Source organism: Lasioglossum baleicum, chromosome 8 (assembly GCF_051020765.1).
Source record: "Lasioglossum baleicum chromosome 8, iyLasBale1, whole genome shotgun sequence".
In the NCBI taxonomy this organism is placed as follows: domain Eukaryota; kingdom Metazoa; phylum Arthropoda; class Insecta; order Hymenoptera; family Halictidae; genus Lasioglossum; species Lasioglossum baleicum.
In genome coordinates, this window is record NC_134936.1 from 14,587,141 (window position 1) to 14,606,136 (window position 18,996).

Sequence of the window (18,996 nt, forward strand, 5' to 3'; positions counted from 1 at the left end):
TATCTCCTCGGAACCGGTTAATTTGTAATACTCCTCGCATCGCGGCGACAGCTGTTCCGGGCTTGCGTAACGCATTGTTACGCGTACAACCATGATCCGCCTAAGAATTCATTTAGAAGCGACACTTGGACCACTTAGCGGCTAAGGCGATTAAAGTATCGCGCCACGGGTTCGATCTAATTCCCGGAGCCTCGCGCGGTCGAAACTATTCGATATCGATCGGTAGGCCCGCGTCGTTTCCCATTGCATCGGTCGCGAAACCAAGGAAATTTACCGGCAATTAAGCGAAACGTTTCGTACAATTCCGCCGACTAATCCCTCGCGTTACCCGAGAACACCGTCAAACTTGATTAGCCCGATCGAACGCAGAATCGCGTTTGCAGCGGTTCAAGTAACTTAGAGCGGTGATCGAGTACTTGCTTGTTTGCCGCACTTGCGAGGCGATCTTGTCGCTATAGACGCGACACGGTGCGACACGACGCGACGTGACGCGACGTCTCGCCGTCGAACAGAGAGAGGATCCACCGGCTCCGGAATTACTCCATTACGCTCGATCTCGGTGTTCCATCAAATATCTCGGGAGTATTTTCTCTCGAAACTCCATCGTTCGCTGCGGGAAAAAGATAACTGTGTCGTTCATCTCCGCGCTGTATAAAATAATCGAGTCAAGACAGAGGAGAAGCGACGGGGAGAGAGGAGAGAAAAGCAAGGAAAGCTACTCCTCCGCACCGTGTACTCGTCGTCGATACGCCGAGAACGCGCGCGTCACGATTCCTCCTCGCAACAAGAGAAAACAGTGGATTTACGCGGGCGTATAATCAACTCGATTTTTCCGGGCGACGCACAACGTGCGCGAAACATCGCGTCGGTGAAAAGGAGAAGAAACGCGGGGGTGTGCGGATTCGAGGGTACAGAAATGCGGGTTCGCGACCTTCCGCCCCGCGAACACGCCGACAGCATTTCGCCGGAAGAAAAAAGGGAAATAATTGCTCGTTAACGATACTCGAAGCACCTATCCGGCGGATATTTTTGGCACTCTCTTTCTTTCTCCGAGGCGTGTTTGGCGCGTCGCCAACTGGGCTAAAGGATGGTTGACGACTGTTCAAACACTCGTTTGTCTTTGCTGACCAAGACTCATGGAGGACCAATTGGAATATTCGTTTTAGCGGAGCTTTATTGCGACTATCTGCGGTTTTTTTATCGATTCCAGAGTACACAACACCGGAGATCGAATTTAACAGGACAGTTATATTTGTACTGGGATATCGCGCTTCGCTCTCGGAACGTCCGCCTCTATCTCTCTCTCTCTCGGTTATAGCCGGGGCAATAATGATCCGGTGGCGGTACGAATTTTGATAAAAGCGGCTAGCCGGTTAGTTATCCGCACGCAAAACTTTGTCGCGCCGCGCCGTCGCGTCGCGTTTGAATAGGGAAGTCGAAGGGCTACGCAGCTACGACCCTCCTGCTGTCTGTGCTAGCTGCCCGCTTCACGTTACTGTTGCCTGCCGAGTGGCGCATGAATTCCGAGTAATATGCCCTCCCTAGTTTTATCATCGAGTCCGTCGACCCCAGACAATCCATGGAATATTAATCTAACATCGACGCCGCGAAAATCGACCTTATTCCGAATGCATACATATTTGCGGACCGAACCTAACTGGCTCGATCGCGGTACCTATTCAGGGAGTGGCGTATGTTTATATATACGCCTTTCGATTCTCGTGATGAAATATTAATAATTGTATGCGAGTATCTGGCCATATTCATACCCGTTTAATACATCGGAAAACCAAAGATTAAACCATGCAAATTATGCGATCGATGGCCATTCGAATGCCGCGCCGACTGCAGTTTCATTAATTTTTTACCCGACAAACAGTCCGCGCGGCACACATGCAGATGTATGCATTCGCGAAAGAAGAAAACAATGGAATGTCGAGGCGAGTGTGGGACGCGCGTTGCGGGGAACACACCAATGAAACACGCGGGGCAAGTATCTCTTGTTTCATGACCTTAATTGAGGATCATTAATTTCTTCTTAATGATCGATCGGAGCACTCTTCGTTAATTATTCTCCTTCAACGTCTCACACCTGGATGTGTTCGTATAAAGTTCTGCTCGTTTCTGCTCTCGTGCTCGTAATTCTGGCAAACGACACACGCTCGAACGGACTCCCACCCGCGAAATATTATCCGAAATGACAAATAGACTCGCGGACAGACCCGACCGCGTCACCGGTTGCGAACCGTCGCAACGTCGCTTCGCGTTCCTAGTAATTTGGCCAATGCGTCGCGTCCGATCAACGCGCACGATTAATTACCCGGTCCTTTGTCTATTAAATTCGATAATCCGAGATTTACGGTGGGATTCACTGTTGCCGCGGACACGGCCCGGAACCCGATGTACATTTCGAGCTGGCGCGTAGCGACCGAGTTCCGAAGGTTGGCGCGGACGTTTTTTTAAGACAATTAAAATTTCGAGTGCCCCGAGATAAGCGCTGGTCCAATTTAGGCGATATTCCGTCGCGAACTTGTGCGAAGTTCTGCACAAGTTTTAGCAGGAAGGTACTTCGTTTCGCGGAATAGAATAGTGCGGCGAGAGAGCGGGGAAAGTAACTGTGGACGTTGAGTGGCAACTAAGAGGAGAATAAGAGGGGTCAAGAAATCTCTTTGCCCGCGCCGAATGACCTATTTATACTTCACGGTTATCTTCCACCATTTATTTGGCTCTGGCTTGTCGGCCCGGAGAGAAAAAAAAGAATCGATAATCGCCCTGGCATACGGAATGGAGAGGAGAGGAGAGGTTGGAGAGAGACTAGAGAGGTCGGGCAATTTCGCAAGGGAACGCTGCTGGGATTTGAAAAAACGAAAATGCTCTTGTCGCGGTGGAACATGCTATTTATCTGTGACTGCCCCCGGGGAGCTGTCCAGGCAGGAAAGAGCGAAGAAAAAAAAGACTGTGGCGGGGTCCCTCGAAAAAACATTTTTACGAATTCTCCGAGGAGAGCATCGAACGAGCGAATTTCCACGTTCCTAGACACTGGTTCGATGGTGACGGCGATGCGCGGCGACGAGCAAGCACGGTGCATGGAATCTGTTTCCCTCTCGAGTAGTAACGATCAAGCAAACGTCAGCCGAGAAATCGAAACGAGCGACGCTCTCCGCGCCGAGATGCGTTCAGCGTTACGCGCGCGCCGCGCTGTTAAATATTTCCGCCAGCACGCGTCCACGTAACATACATCACGCGAGTTAGAACGAACCAAACCGAAATACGAAGAAATTGGAAGCAAAGCAGAACTCGATATCCCCGACAGTTTGAAAGTTCCAGAGCAGTCGAAACCGAAGCCAGCTCTCCCGGTTCGTGTACGCCGGAACGCTATACCTGTCGCTACGTTTACACGTACATTTAACGGCGATACAGGCTCGATGCACTCCCCCGACGAATTCGCCGCTCCATATCGCACGTACAGGCACGCGCACAACACACCGCGCGACCTCAAAACTTCCACTAATAGAAACGTTCGCCGCAAATAAATGTCGAAACGAGAACCGTTCGCTCTGCAGGCTTTTGTTTCGACCGCGATACCCCAGCCGGCTCGCAAGAAGCCCGACAATGCGCACTACAGGTGGCGATAAGTTTAATTGCGTGCGCGGGGGTTGCCGGTTTTGCCGCGGACCCACCCCCTTGCCACGACATTTTCAATTTTACAACTTGCCCGGGAGAAAACTCGGGGCTGCCGGTATGTATTTCTGTAAATTCTCCGGGCGACTTTTGCGAATAATCTCGCGACACGAAATTTCAGGAGTCTCGCGAGAGAAACTTCGTCGACGAAGCGGCTGCGAAGTTTTGATCGATACGCGACACGGAATAAAGATACGTTCCCGCCTGCGAAAACAGAGCGGGGCCTAGATTACCGTCCGTGGAACGTGTACGCGGCAGGTTATTCCAACACGTGAGAAAACAGTGTGCCCCACGTGCGCTGTTTCTCCAATTCAGCCCGATGCTAATTGCACGACATTCCCAGCCGCGTCGAGAATTTCGATACCTATCGGTGGTGTGTGTAGGTCAATGAGCGCGATACCGGTGAAACCCTGAAAAATCCGTTTCAGCGGCTCGCCGAGAATGCGATCGATGTAAAAGCGGCAAATGGGAGAGAACTTTGATGGCGAGAAAGTGTAGACCGCCGTAATTATATCGAACAGTGAATATCACTCTGTGTCCGGCAAGCTGCTCCGCGCCACGATGTTACACGACATGCTGCTGGTAATTTTCATTCGCTTAGCGACGCCAAAGTATTAAACAGCTTAATCCCGGCACCAGGCGCGGTAATTGCACCGGGCATTAGTTATCTCGCAACAATGCGAAAAATGCATGCAATCTGTCGCGGATTCGCGTATCGATCGAACCGGAGAGTGGACGCGATGATTGTTCGACGGTTATCTTATCGCCCGACAATCGACATAACGCGTAACTCAATAATGACGTACGTAGTTCCTTCGCGGCAGGAATACGCGCGTAAATCGATTTCTAGTCGTAAACTCGATTCCCCTATTTTTTCCCCGGCGTAATGAAAATACACGGGAGCGCGCAACCTGCCAGCGACGGGAACAAATCGTTTGTCGTTCACCGCAGTCGCGCGATAACGCATGGCGAATCAAGCTACCCAACAACGCTCGCGGAAAACCTTAAAAAAAAGCCCTCAATTTTATCGCGCTGAGAGGAAACTCGGTACGGGTTCCCCTTTGACGATCGGCTCGATACGTTCGGGCTTAATCCCCTCATATGCCGTAGCGAAAGAAGTCGTTCCAAAGCGACAAAAGAGGCCTGGCGATGGCCGGGCGAAGAGACAAGAGACGGGAAGAACCGTGTTCGATCTGAGACTTTCGTTTCGTATAAGATTCCTATTCTTCTCGCTTCGCGTTCCCTGTTTCCTCGCTGGAATAACAAGGGAAATATTGGGACGCGATACGTCGCGTCGGGTACGACGAGGAAATCACTTTGCTCTAAATTTGGATGTAAACCCGTTTACCATTTCCGCTCGAACGGAAGAGAAGACTTATGAAACGGGCATTGGAAACGAATCGGTAAGTGGCCTGGTTCTTTGTGCCGCGATGGCGCAACAATCAGCTCGCGAGACACCCGAGATTTTATGTCTTCCGGCGGTGTAGACTAGACTATTCCACTTTTAGGAAATGAAGCAATTTTCAAGCGCGACAAGCGACAGAGGGAAGTTGACCCCGAGCTCCATTTACCTGCCGTCTCTCTCCACGTGCTCGAAATTTCGTTCGAATCCGATTTAGAGAAACGTTACACCGCGAACCCGGTGGAAATTGCTAAGTTATATTCGTTGTTCGCCTCGATCACCAGCGATAAAGCTCCGGAGGTAACGAGTCTCTCGGCCTTCCCCTTTAAATCGTGTCGAAGCGGCTGTTCTGATTTGCTGCCAAACTTTATACGGTGAAACTGAGTGAAAATTTTACTAGATTCGGAACGCCTAAAAACTTCATTGAGTAGTTTAGGCTCGGGAGCAGAGAGAGAGAGAGAAAAATGTATCGCGGATATTTTCGCTAAGTGCTCGACCGGGATAAAAGTTCCTTCGCGGAACGAGAATATTTTCGGTCGCGGAGCGTTAAAAGAAGCCGCACGGCTCCCTCCGCCCGCAATAGAGGTCAACCTCCACGGCTGCTCGCAATCCTTTCAAGAATATTACGGCAGCAACGACTGTGCGCGAGCACAAAGAGATTACAACGTCGAAATGTAATTGATTCGTTGGGGAAAAAAGTTTACGGCCGCGCAGAGGAAACGATAAACACCGAACGCGTAGCCGTGCCCTTTAAACGATGAACCCCCTCCGGCAAACCCGGAACAGGATGATGTAATTTGTTGTTGGATTTACTCTTCTTTCACTCGATTTTCGCGGCAATTTCAAGCACGATTAAGCAGATCTGCTCTCGTTTCCTGCCGTCAACTTCCCATAGGAACTCCATCGGCCGATCGTATAGCTACCGCATCGACACAGCTGATACCGAGAAAACTATTCTCTCTCGGGGGCTTTTAATTTTCGCACGCGACCGAACGATTAAGAATGAGACGCGGGAAAAAGTGTCAAGCACGAACGCTCCCTTTATTTGCGAAAACTTTGCACGGAGCGCGGGATACGTGATGAAAAGCGCAAGGTCGACGTGTACGGATTACACCGGACTCGGAAAACCGTAATGACCATTGCGGTATCGGCACCGTTAAACGCGCGAACCCATGGTTTTCATTACCACGCGGATATTTTCAGGCATCACGTTTTCTTAATCTCTCTTCTCTGCATCGCCGCTGCAACGACCAAATAAAGCCGCACCGGTTTGCTCGATTCACAGTTCTATGTACCGTAGGTACGTATGTATACATATATTGTATACGTATATGTATACGTATATTCCGGTGCTCGTAGATTGCATGACGAAAGCAATATTCCGAAAAGGGAACAACCGGTACGTTCCCTTCCCGTAATTCGAGCAAAACTCCGATGAACGAGTGCGCCAATAAAATTGAATTTGTCTGCATTTAACAAGCGGGCCAGACGGCAATGAAAATATGGCATACTCCCGGCCAATACACGCGAATCGTATCTCTCGAATATAACTATCGAACGCACACCAATCCGGGGGTTATAAATTCAGCCGCATTAACCACAATAGCTGCACCAACACACCGTTGTGTATCCACTTAATTATTTTGCGGCTGCCGGGGAAATATGGCTACGAACTTAGGACGCGCGGCTATCGCTTTTCAATTATCCACCGGAAAACGCGAAAATCTGTCTACCGCCCGCCCCGAACCCGCTCTCTCGTAGTTCCCAAAATATCCGATAATTACGAGCGACTAGCTTACGGCCGAATTTTATCGAATTATAACGGAATCGGATTTACACGTTTCCGGAAACCTGGACGCGGTAGAGCGCGCGCGCGAACGCGTTAGCATAGACACGGACACGGATATGTATGTATATGGAAATCGCGAGCAAACGCGAGCTCGGAATTATTTAAAAGTCTACGTGGACCGCCTGCGGTTTCGCCAATCTCTCTGCAAACACGTAGAATTCGTATTCGATCTTTGACAACGGGAAACGGTGTGGTGTGACACGGCGTTAAAGCCTCTGTGCGATGTCCCGCGGCAAAGAAATGGAACACGTTTTCGGTCAAACACCGGATCAACCTACCCTTTGGCCTGTTTGCTCGGTCTCGCGAGAATTTTCCGCCGCGCGCAGCCTGCCACCATCATCCAGCCCGTTTCGTATTTGTTTAAGATGCTCTTCCCGCCGAGCGTTCCATCTTGATGGACAATCCCGCTCAATCATGCACGCTGCGTCTCGTGCACATTTTATCACCGGTTCCCTTCCATTAATTCACCGGCTAGCGAGCGGATATTATTCAAGAATTTAGTTTCGCGTCAGTCATTCAACGTTTCTACCACGGAAACTGGAATCTCTCGGATAGGAGAGGATCGTGAAACCGTACCGTGTCGGGTAAGCAAATTTTCCGGTTTCGGTACGCGTTGAACGCGTGCACGTACCACGCGATACGACACGTATGTGCATATCGCGCGCGATTCGTACAGGTGAATCTGCGCGAAACGCATACGTACGGGGGGCACAATCGGCTCCATTAGTCTTTGCCCAGACTCGACTGAAACTGTACCGTTTACGCCGCTTTCAGCGGCTGATGCGGTGATCGTAAACGCTGGCTGCCGTTGTTGTTGTCGTCGTTGTTGTCCCGGCCACCGGCGAGTTTAAATATGTTACTGTGCAGACGTGCGTAAATACACGCCGCTCTTCGACGGATGGTCGAACGATGAGTTGCACGCGTTTATTAGAGACGCGTACAAGTATGGGGAAGCAAACACAGACGCCTGCGGACGCAGATCCTCTTTAATTAAAGGGGAAGCGACCGGACAATTATATAGCAGAAGAATGGGAAGTCGATTTGTAATCGAACAACCTTGTCGGAAATGCCGTGTCGACGATCTGAAAGAATCTTTCGCCGAGGATCTCGCAACAGTAATCCTCTAATAGACGAGTAATTGTCGTCCCCCGCATTGTGACAGCACTCGACGATCCATCGGCGAATGCCCGATCCATTTGATTACAATTGAAATTACCCGCGCGCGTTTTCCAATAACGGTGCGCGATGTACAAAACTCCCCCGATCCCCGAGCGTGGCATTTAAACCGTATCGGAACAACGTTCGCGCCGTTACCCTTTTAATTATATCATATTTTTATCTGGAAACCTTTCGTAGCCGAACTTATTATTTTCCGCGCTGCATAAAGGCCTGACCTCGCCTCGCCGCCAGTCACCATGACACGAAAAAAAGTTACCCGGCATTGTTTGGATATGCTCATCCACCGAAACGAGAACTTCCCTTGCGCACTTACTCGCGGGGAACAGCGTGTGCAAAATAAAAGAGAAGAACCGGAGCACGTGTATTCACCGAATCGGCTAGTGTGTCGCGCGCGAGGCTGACTTCGCAAAAGCCAGTTTCACGAAATCTCTTTGACCGGGCGGGGCATAATCGGAATGATCCGGCAGCAGCTTCTGTCGTAGAACAGGAAGCGCGGAGCGTCGGGATTGCGCAAGGCTAAGGGAGAAGATGAAAGTGTTTCAGGGGTAAGCGTTGAATTAAAAATACATAGTGTGCCGCGCGTCGTCGTTACCCTGAAAGAGATTACGCGTGACGTCAGAGACGTCGACAAAGCTATCAACCAATGAACTGTACAGAACCAGGACGCAGTCATGCAACAGTTCCTTGCATCACGCGTGTGCCACGCATGTAACCATTGGAATCTTGTTTACGCGACTCGACTCTCATTTAACAGAAGCCCGACACAGCGGCGTTTCCATCCAAGTTCTTACAGAGTCTCTTCGCGAGAAACAAAACCGAGCCGATCGGTTCGACGGGGTTCAAAGTTTAATCACGGCCTCGTTGCTTCTCCCCCACGATGGCTCTTTGCTCGTTGTCGTTCCGATGGCTCGATCGAATCGAATCGCATCGAGTCGAATCCCTGCGTGGGATATCGTCGCGACACGGAATAATTGAAAGGTAACAGTAGCCATGCGAATTCACTTTGTAAATTGCGCGACTGCGCCATGGGGACGCAGACGAGGTGGGACGACAAGGGCTTTAAAGGGTAGCTACCTGCACACAGCTTCATATTTACCAGCGACTCCTTGTGTTCTCTTTCTTTGTTCCTTTCGCAGACAGCAACTTTGTGCTGGGAAATGCGCAGGTTCCGACTATCTACCCGATCGTTTATTGCTCCGACGGTTTCTGCGAGCTGACAGGATTCGCGCGAGCGCAAATCATGCAGAAGGGTTGCGCTTGCAAGTTCCTGTACGGCCCGGAAACCAAAGAGGAGGAGAGGGCGATGATCGACAAGAGCCTCGAGAGCAAGACGGAGCTGAAGATGGAGGTCGTGTTCTACAAGAAGACCGGTAAGTTTCGCGATAGATTCGGCATTCTGAATTCTCGCATCGCCTTACTATTCCATCTAGGAAAAAGTAAGTCGGCCACTCTAAAGTCTAAAGTTTCCCAGGTTACCGAGAGCCCGTTCCCTTTAAAAGATTCACGTATATATACGCGTCTTCCTAGAGCTAGTAGCTTCGATCCGGCACCACGAGCCGGAGGCAGGCAATTACAAACAGTAGAACGTATTGATCTTTAATTCATGTTCACGTGTAACAACCTTAACTGTTCGTCCCCGCCGTCAGGGCGGAGCTCGCCTTGAAAGATAATGTATAGCAAGATAATAACGCGGTCTCGTGAAATTATTTCTCCAAGGAATCTGGCCTTGCGACGGGGAAAGAGGAATTTTTCCACTGGCGTTCCGTTGGTCGTTCACTATTATTAATCGAACCTATTTCGATGGAAACGCGTTCGCGTAGTAGCTCCGCTGCAACGGAACACGTTTAATCAAAGAGATCGGTCCTGGTTCTGGGTCTGAGTCTATCAGTGTTCCGTAACAGCTAATATTCTACTCTGATCGGTCTCCGCTCTCCATTCTTTAACACTTTACACGCTCGGTACGGACGAACCGTAACCGGATTCTAACCACTTGACCGACTTTAATTCGCAGGAGTTACATTCGATTGCTTGCTCGACATCGTTCCGATCAAAAACGAGAAAGGCGACGTCGTCCTGTTCCTGGCCTCGCACAAAGACATCACCCACACGAAGAACCTTCAGATCTGTGAGTTGCAAAATATTGGTGAGTCTTAGCCATGCTTCGCCGCCGAACCTGAAACCGACGAAACGATTTTCTCGCTGGAATGCATTTCCATCGACTTCGCCGATCAATTGCATTCCAGACTATCCGAGGGAGGTACAAATAGAGGAAGTAGAGATAGAGAGCGAGAGGGAGAGAGCCCGGAACCCTCGGTATGGATGAAACGTAACTCAACGGAGTACATACCTAGATACTCTTTCGCTCGGCGTGCCGTGCCAAAACGTTTCGTACTTTCTATACCGCGGCCACGCAAACACACGCTGCACGTGACACCGTAACGCAACACACTATTCTTCAAAGCGAATCACCAAAGAGCACAAATCAAACGCGCCCAACAGTCTCGGATAGTTTGCTTTTCTTGTAGAATTTATACATTGCGCCGCGCGGTGTTGCACGTGTTAGTCTCGTAGAGAATCGAGCTAGAGAATCCAGCCGAATATCTGGCTCGGATTGAGACGGTACGTAGTTTCACGTTTACGACACCGTGTACGCAATACGAGTGACCCCACTGTACGAGTATTTTCAGCTGCGTATACCACCTACCGCCTAATTAGCACACGACAAAACGCTTCCTTTCAATTATTAATTACACAAATATACGTACAACGCACGTGGCTTGCAATGTATAACGCGTAGCGTATAACATTGCGGTACCGTTGTATGCACGTATTATCGAAAATGTCCGCGCCACGCTGGTTGCGCCAAAAGTGTGCACGGTGCAATGGTACAATTGCATTTCAGATGCAAACGGTGGTCCCGATCCCGAGGCACCGCCGGCTAATTACGGCAGGAGAAGGAGTCGCGCCGTCCTCTACCAGCTCTCGGGTCATTACAAGCACGACAATAAGCACAAAATTAAACTGAACAATGTAAGTGATTCGGCCGTGAGGCCTCCCTGCTACTCTCCGTTCATCTCGAATGCAACGAATCGTTTTAGAACCTTCTGCACTCGACCGCCGCACCGTTGCCGGAATACAAAACCAGTAGCATCAAAAAGTCCCAATTCGTGTTGAGCCATTATGGCGGCTTCAAATCTTGTTGGGACTGGCTGATACTGCTCGCGACGTTCTACGTGGCGATCGTGGTCCCGTTTAACGCAAGCTTCATCAACATCGACAGACCTACGATGGTTAGCGATGTCGTGGTCGAGGGTCTTTTTATGATCGGTGGGTATCTATATCTATCATCTCTCCGCTCTTTTCGATCCGATTTATTTCCGACTGGTGTGAACGACCGCGCGAATCCCGGCTCGACAACAAGCCTAAAATAATGAAATCTAGAATTCTCGACGTATCGATTGGTCTGCTTTTAGAGTTAATTCAGACGAGAAGGATCGAGAAGGGTGCTCTTTTTATCCAATCGGTGATTCGAGGAGCTCGTTAAATCCGAAAGCAACGACTCTCGCTGAACCCTGTTACCAATCGGCTCTCTCCACCCTTTCCCATCGAGCCACTGCCGCTCCAAGAGGTTTACCCCGATCGCGAACACAGAAACCCCGCGATGACTTTTTTAGTTCTTTATTCCCGCGTCGATTCCACGCCGGGAGAGAACGGCCGCGATGTCGCGGTGTCGGAACGCATTAATTCCGTCCCGAATTAGTATTCTGTCGCGGAATCGAGCCCCTCGAATCACCCTCGGCGGGCGACAGATTCCGCTCCACGGTTAACTTGTTCGCGGTGAATATCGAATAACGATCTTCCGAAGAAGAGAACTCTTCACAGGTGTTCGACGGGAGACCGTCTCTCTTTGAGAACATAAATCGCGGAATGTGATTTGTGGGCGAAACGGAAAAGAAAGATGAGAAGCGGCAGAACGAACTCGAAGAACCGTGCGAAGATGCTGGCGTGTACCGTTACGCGTCCCTGTAAATTCGTTTTCCAACGACATTCGAGAGCTTGTCGGTAGAATTTCCAGCGCGGAAACTAGACGGGTTTATCCACGGGACGCGGCGTAAGCTCGCGGGTTCGCGTGCAGGAATTTTGCGGCGAAAATCCGGTTTGCAAACGGGATTAGAAGCAGTTGGGTCCCGGTCCCGAGTTCCCGGTTTGCGAAACTCGAAAGGACAAGCGACTGGAAAGCGCATAGTCGCTGGCTCGGTTCTCGACCCTTTGATCCTGACTCGAGCCGAGCGTTTCCAGTTCGAACGCCTCCATTTTCGCCGACGACCGGGGGCCATTGCGTCGCGCGTCAATTTTCATTTCTCGCGACGATTATATAGTCGAACGCGCCGCAATTATCGGGAAACCGGGAACGCAGCCGAAAACGCAGCAACAGAGCAAACGTTTCTCCCTGTCTTTCCACAGATATCGTTCTGAACTTTCGCACGACCTACGTGAATCGAAAGGGCGAAGTGGTCAGCAACAGCAAAAGCATCGCCGCCAACTATGTGAAGGGCTGGTTTATCGTCGATCTAATCGCGGCTTTGCCCTTTGATTTCCTTTACGCCTCGGACGTGTACAGCGGCGAGGTGAGTGTTCGTTCATTATTCTACGTAAAGTGCGCTAAAAGTCTGGCCTGTGAGCCGGCCCTCGGAAAAAAATTAAAGTCAACCTCGCCCGAATCCATTCGCGTGTGTGCACGTATCGCTCGATAGAATCTCGAACGCGCTCGCGAGTCGCCTGATCAAATTTTCTGGCCCGATTAGGCAAAGTTTGCTCCGTCGATGTAGAGAAAAAGCCCTGTGCCGCCGCGAAGCCTTAAGGAAAGATACGTGCACGGCATGCCGTGTTCGCGACACGGAGACGCGAGCCGTGAATAGAGTTCGTTTACCGAAGGACGATACGTTGTTACCGTAAACGACGTATTCGATTCTTCGCGTCGCGCCGCGTTTCCACCGGAGAACGGGTTCGCTATCTCGACGATGAATGATACAATCATCCGAAGTTCACGATGCTCGACGGAGAATTCGCAATTAAGTTCCCCGTCGTTGCTCGAATCGGGCATTCGAGGTATCCGACGCGGAAATTCTTACTGTCCGCGTTCCTGCGAACAATTTCCCAACATTAATTAACATCGGCCCGACACCAGCAGATTATTTTGTATTAACGCAGCGGTTTCTTTGATCATAGGACTCGGGACATAGTAACATACATTTAGTAAAGCTAACCAGACTGCTGAGGCTAGCACGGCTGCTTCAAAAGATGGATAGATACTCGCAATACAGCGCCGTTATTTTGACAATGTTAATGCTCCTTTTTATCCTGTTGGCACATTGGATGGCTTGCGTTTGGTTCGTTATCGCGGAAAAAGAAAGATTGAAGAACGACAGTGACTGGGATCTCGGTAAGTCGACTCTTTTCGAAAACTGCGTATTAAACCGGGATAGAAGCGTGGCCAGGTGAGAGACTCAATGCCGCGGTCGCGTGCACTGACAATGAGAAGGAGCTTCCCTTGGCCGCTCTGGGATTTGCCACGTGTACGTACCATCTATTCCAGCTATACCTATGTTACATGCTTAGATATACAGATTAGTCTCGCGCGGACTATTTCAAGGGAATTTGTCTTCGGAGGGCTGCGAGTCGCGCGTTGGAAAGTAGAAACTGCTGATGTACCGTGTTGAAAACTTTATAGTAATTTCGCTAAACGCGTGATAAATGCTCGGTTAAATTAATTACGCGGCAGGTGTACGACTCGTGGGACAGACACGTGGAACAGATACAAACCTGGATACCGATCGGCGAGCGTCTAAGTCACTCTAAGCATCTACATATGTATAGAGCTTTTCTCGGAGACACTCTCGCAGACTTTCCCAGACTCGGCAAGCTTTGCAGAGATTCAATCTGCTATCCACCTTAAGAGTGCACACGGTCGTGCATCCTACTTGAATGCGATCGAATAGATTTTATCGACGTAGGCACACTTGTGACCGACATTCGCATCATATTTTAAAGCAGCGTGCTAGCTCGCGCTCGCCCGAGATCAACGAAAGATTTTTTTGTTTTAATCGAGGGAATTTTTCAGGTTGGATTCACACGCTGGCCGAGAGGTTAAAGATTTCCGTGCAGAATGTGACTCACGCGGAAAGTTACATCACAGCATTGTATTTCACTTGTAGCAGCTTAACGTCGGTAGGATTTGGCAACGTGTCGGCCAACACGTTCTCCGAAAAGTTATTCTCCATTTGCGCGATGCTTATTGGCGGTTAGTAATCATCATCGATCAGTATAGTGCACGTTAATCTGCCAGGATTATCGATGAATTATTAGATAATCAATGGTAATCGGTTGGCTCCAAGCATGTTTGTTTGCTCGCTAAGAATTCGTGTGTACACGATGTAATTCGGTATACAAAACGAGAGAATGAGACAGAGAGAAAGAGTGTGCGAGTGATTGAGTGTACGAGAAGCGAACGATGTTAATTAGTACGGTATAAAGTTGACATAAATTTGCAGTAGGGAATATTTCCACACTGTACATATCGTGTATGCTACAGCTCTGATGCATGCTGTGGTGTTCGGTAACGTGACGGCGATCATTCAAAGAATTTACTCTAGAAGATCGCTCTATCAAACAAAATTGCGGGATCTCAAGGATTTTTTCGTATTGCATCAGATCCCGGACGAACTGAAACAGCGAATGCAAGACTATTTCCAGACCATGTGGTCCCTGAACCACGGTATCGATATACACGAGGTATAATAATAACAATAATCGTATCACGCGATATAATTAAGTTCGCGCGTTACCTTTGGAACGCCGAGACCTTAAACGACCTAACGCGATGTAATCGTCGTTGTCTGCTTTTGGATTAATCCGCGGAGTAATGAGACGAAATCTATATTAATCCTTTTAGACCCTCGAGCAATTCCCCGAAGAACTCAGGGGAGACGTTTCGATGCACCTGCATCGCGAGATTTTGAATTTACCGATATTCGAGACCGCCTCCCAAGGCTGCCTCAAACTGCTTTCGCTACGCATTCGGAATAATTTCTGCGCTCCCGGCGAGTATTTGATTCACAAGGGGGATGCCCTATCCTACATATACTATTTGTGCAACGGTTCGATGGAAGTCGTGCAGAACGACATGGTCGTTGCAATTTTAGGTACGCCGCATCTTATATACATATAAGGGTATAAGAAGATCGACGATCATCCGTCGTAGGAGTGAATCTACACCTCTGGATCGGTGGACATTTGTAAGAGAAACTTGCCGCAAAATTGGTGCCGCAAAGGTGTTGATGTAAACACCAACTTTACCAACAATTTTCTTTGTTATAAACAATTTTGCGGTAAGTTTCTCTTACAAATGATCCAGAGGTGTAGATTCACCCCTAGAACGGATGACCATTACTTTTTATACACCCTGTACATATCTATCCGAACCGTCTACGGAACCGGAAGATCCGAAACCGTGTTGTAAACCCGTTTAATTCCCGTTTCAAGGAAAAGGCGACTTGGTCGGATGCGACATAAACGTGCACCTACAGCATGGCAGCAACGGGGGTGGAACAGGTGGTTCGGGATCCGCCGACGTCGTGGTCAAATCGAGCTGCGACGTTAAAGCGTTAACATACTGTGATCTGAAATGCATACACATGCACGGTCTGGTCGAAGTTCTGCGGCTGTACCCCGAGTACCAGCACGAATTTGCCCACGACATACAGCACGATCTCACCTACAATATACGGGAGGGATACGAAGCCGAGGTAAGTTACGGAGAACAATCGGAGAAAGGGAAAACTGGGAGGGGGGGGGTAAGGAGATATAGAAAGAGAAATTCTTCTGGCAACCTTTCCCGTTCGAAACTTTTATAGCAAGAATCGGATATGAACGGACCCTCTTTGACCCTGCCATCGATCAGCGAAGACGATGAAAACGCTCCCGACGAGGGGGAAACTTCGCCTCTATCGCCGCCAAACAAATCGCCTCAGCATACATCCTCGAGTCCACGGCACGCCAAGTTTAGGTATGTTTGTCGTGTCTATTTGCGCCACGATCGTTCAACCGTCCTCTAACGTATTTCGCGCAACAGGGAAGAATATAGGGAGGGAAGGAGACCAGGTAGAAGCGTTCTGGCCAGAGGAAGAGCGGCCCAGGTGATCGCTCAAGAGTCCATGGAGGAACATATCCGAGGATCGGTCGAGAGACTCGACACCCAAGTATCCACCTTGCATCAGGACGTGGCTACGCTAAGTTCCGAGGTACGCTTGTAATTTACGCAAATGCGATGCTATTAGGCCAACCGAATGCAAATCAGTGACCTAATAGATGAGTTACCCCGTAACCAATCCGATGAAAACAGGTGCGGAACGCGATCCAAGCTCTGCAAAATCTAACGTACTCGCCGCAAAGCAATCCTAACTTGCCGATGCCCACGACCAGAGGAAGCGGAGTGTTAGCGAGAAGCTCTTCGCATCCGCCGGACGCTATCTGTTGGAATCCTTCCGTGACATGGATGAGCGACGGAACAACGCAAACCGAGTGGCCTGTGGATCTTTTCGAGTCGTGGGTTCGGGCAAATCCTCACCGGGTGTTGAGGATTCTCGAGCTAGATCCAGACGTCATTTTAAGGCAACCAGCATCCCCGACACCCTCGCCGTCCTCGCCACCCCCGCCGCCCTACGAACCCCTATCGCCTGTTGCCGGTACTCCGCCGCATTCGCCAACGCCGTCGCAAGGTAAAATCCCGAAATCAATTTCTTTCTTTTATTTTCCGCCTGCACGGTTCAGGGTATATTACTTTTGATAACAGACGCAGTGTGTTCGGATAGAGGCAGTAATGAAAAAAGCTTGAAATAGGGGGTTGCGCGGTGACTGTTCCAGGGAACGAGAACTACGTTTTTGGCAACGGCAATGGCCACGGAGCTCGACACATTCCTCCCCGTTCATACAGACGAACGAATTCCACGTGGGACCCGGAGAACAAGTCGCACAGGTTCAGCGCCGGGGACGCCGAGAACGTGTCTTATTATCAAGCGTTGAACAATGTGCGAGGACTGCCGGAATCACGGTCGTTAAAGTTCGATCCGTTCGACAAATGAACACCTTCGAGCAGACATATCAGAGGATCGGGAAGCGAGGAGAGCTAACTAACCGGCGCGGCGAACTGTACGTATTCATGTTTTGTCACGCGGACACCGATCGAGCGCGAAATCGAGGAGCGATCGGCTATGAAAGCAGCAACGCGACGCGACGCGAAAGATCAGCTATTCCAAGCGTTCGTTCTATCCAGCGTGCTAACAACAGCCTGAAATTCGTAAGGCAGCAATCACAGTGGCTCCGATATCTCTTTTGTCTCTTTCTCGAACGCTCCAAAAAAGGACTGTTGTGATTGCGGCCTAGGGTCTACGAATCGTCTGGGCGCGATCGCGGAACAGTGACAGCCTTAGTTTCATCGGTTCGATAGTTATGGGCGAGGGCGCGGTCGAAATTACACCCTCGTTAACGTTATTTTATCGCGGCACAAGGGCGGCTCTTGCACGGTTGCATTGCATGCAGTATCTCTACCATCTAACTAATTCATCGCATTGCGAAGCGTTCGCGTTCGTACGAGGTAAATGATTTTGATGAACGCCTGGGAGAGAGAATGCCTTTGCTCCTTCGGTACGTTCGAACTTGAAGAAAATTCGATAGCTTGCTCTGTCATCTCGTATCCGAACCTCTACTACTCAGGCACGTGTACAATCAAGAATTCGAATTTAAACGTTTCAACACGCGATACTGTTCGTACGTGCAATGTTTTCATACTCGTAACTAACTGATTTTACCTAACCTAACGACGATCGACGAAACGTTTTTATATGAGATCTATTTTTTAACACCGATCCCCCCCGCCAACCACGAACCCCCTTCCGATGTGAGTTCGAACGTCGATGTAAATACGTATCTGGGAATACCTATTTTTCTTCGGAAGAATCTCGCTTGTATCATTCCATGTATGTATGTGTTGCTGTGATTAATTAACCTAGTTAACGGGACGGTTTCGTTCAAGTTGTCGCGACGTGTATCTAAACGTGTTCTTTCCGCGACGAATTCGCTCTATAAATAAATCAGCAGAATGCGTTCGAGAAGGATCGCACTGTTCTCGGGAATCGATAAACAAGCTAAGAGAGAAGTAGAGAAAGAGGGAGGCGAAGTAAAGGGAGAAGAACGTTTAACGTTTCATATCGCAGTCATCTCTAAAACGGGAGGACTTTAAAAAGAAAAAAAATATAAAGAAAGAATAAAAAAAGAAGTACCAGAAGGAAAGGAAAACTTTCTAGCGTAGCAATAACGTGCACAAGAAATTTCGATGCATCCGCCGACGTCCAAATTAGAGTAATATACATAATAGTTACTGTAAAGTAGCCGTTAATTCGATCGTGTACTTGTTGCATTCGAATCCGTTGATTTCCAAGTAGATGACTCGCAATTACGTCGTATGTATCATAGGGAGAGAGAGAGTGAGAAAGTGAGAGAGTGAGAGAGAGAGAGAGAGAAATACTTATGCATTCGCGCGAGTGTATATCCAACTTGTAAGTAATACTTGAACGGATTTCGTGTAAATAGTATACATACGTCGCTATCGGGAATATGTGATAAGGCACGGCTTTGGCCATGCACGACAATTGTATTTGTTCGTCTTCAATCGGCATTTGTGAAAATCACTTTCCGTTTTCATCCCTGTTCACGCCGTAAAGGATGTAGCGGCGACGAGGCGAAACCAATTTTAATCCTTCAATGGACTTTTTCAAACACGTTTCAAAAACGAAAAATTTGATCAACCGATTTACATTTAATATCTACA

General features: G+C 49.2%; 2 protein-coding genes across 4 annotated transcripts in view; one reads left to right on the forward strand and one right to left on the reverse strand.

Annotated features, from left to right (window-relative positions):
• The window catches only part of LOC143211665 (heparan sulfate 2-O-sulfotransferase 1), a 27,075-nt gene extending 16,052 nt beyond the window's left edge, over positions 1 to 11,023 (reverse strand). Inside the window, exon 1 of the mRNA XM_076429518.1 lies at positions 10,877 to 11,023. Coding sequence (XP_076285633.1) covers positions 10,877 to 11,008 — 132 coding nt within the window. The 5' untranslated portion in view covers positions 11,009 to 11,023. The remainder of the gene's footprint in view (positions 1 to 10,876) is intronic.
• Elk (Eag-like K[+] channel) overlaps positions 1 to 18,557 on the forward strand; it is a 22,219-nt gene extending 3,662 nt beyond the window's left edge. Inside the window, exons 3-16 of one of the 3 annotated variants that reach the window (XM_076429513.1) lie at positions 9,248 to 9,481; positions 10,123 to 10,254; positions 11,014 to 11,141; positions 11,210 to 11,438; positions 12,576 to 12,739; positions 13,341 to 13,554; positions 14,233 to 14,412; positions 14,704 to 14,903; positions 15,064 to 15,313; positions 15,654 to 15,916; positions 16,025 to 16,176; positions 16,243 to 16,411; positions 16,513 to 16,888; positions 17,034 to 18,557. In XM_076429513.1, the coding sequence (XP_076285628.1) occupies positions 9,248 to 9,481; positions 10,123 to 10,254; positions 11,014 to 11,141; positions 11,210 to 11,438; positions 12,576 to 12,739; positions 13,341 to 13,554; positions 14,233 to 14,412; positions 14,704 to 14,903; positions 15,064 to 15,313; positions 15,654 to 15,916; positions 16,025 to 16,176; positions 16,243 to 16,411; positions 16,513 to 16,888; positions 17,034 to 17,251 (2,909 nt within the window). In that variant the 3' untranslated portion in view covers positions 17,252 to 18,557. Of the gene's footprint in view, positions 1 to 9,247; positions 9,482 to 10,122; positions 10,255 to 11,013; positions 11,142 to 11,209; positions 11,439 to 12,575; positions 12,740 to 13,340; positions 13,555 to 14,232; positions 14,413 to 14,703; positions 14,904 to 15,063; positions 15,314 to 15,653; positions 15,917 to 16,024; positions 16,177 to 16,242; positions 16,412 to 16,512; positions 16,889 to 17,009 lie in introns of all 3 variants that reach the window. The other 2 variants (XM_076429511.1, XM_076429512.1) reach the window with 2 other exon arrangements.
• Positions 18,558 to 18,996: the final 439 nt, after the last annotated feature.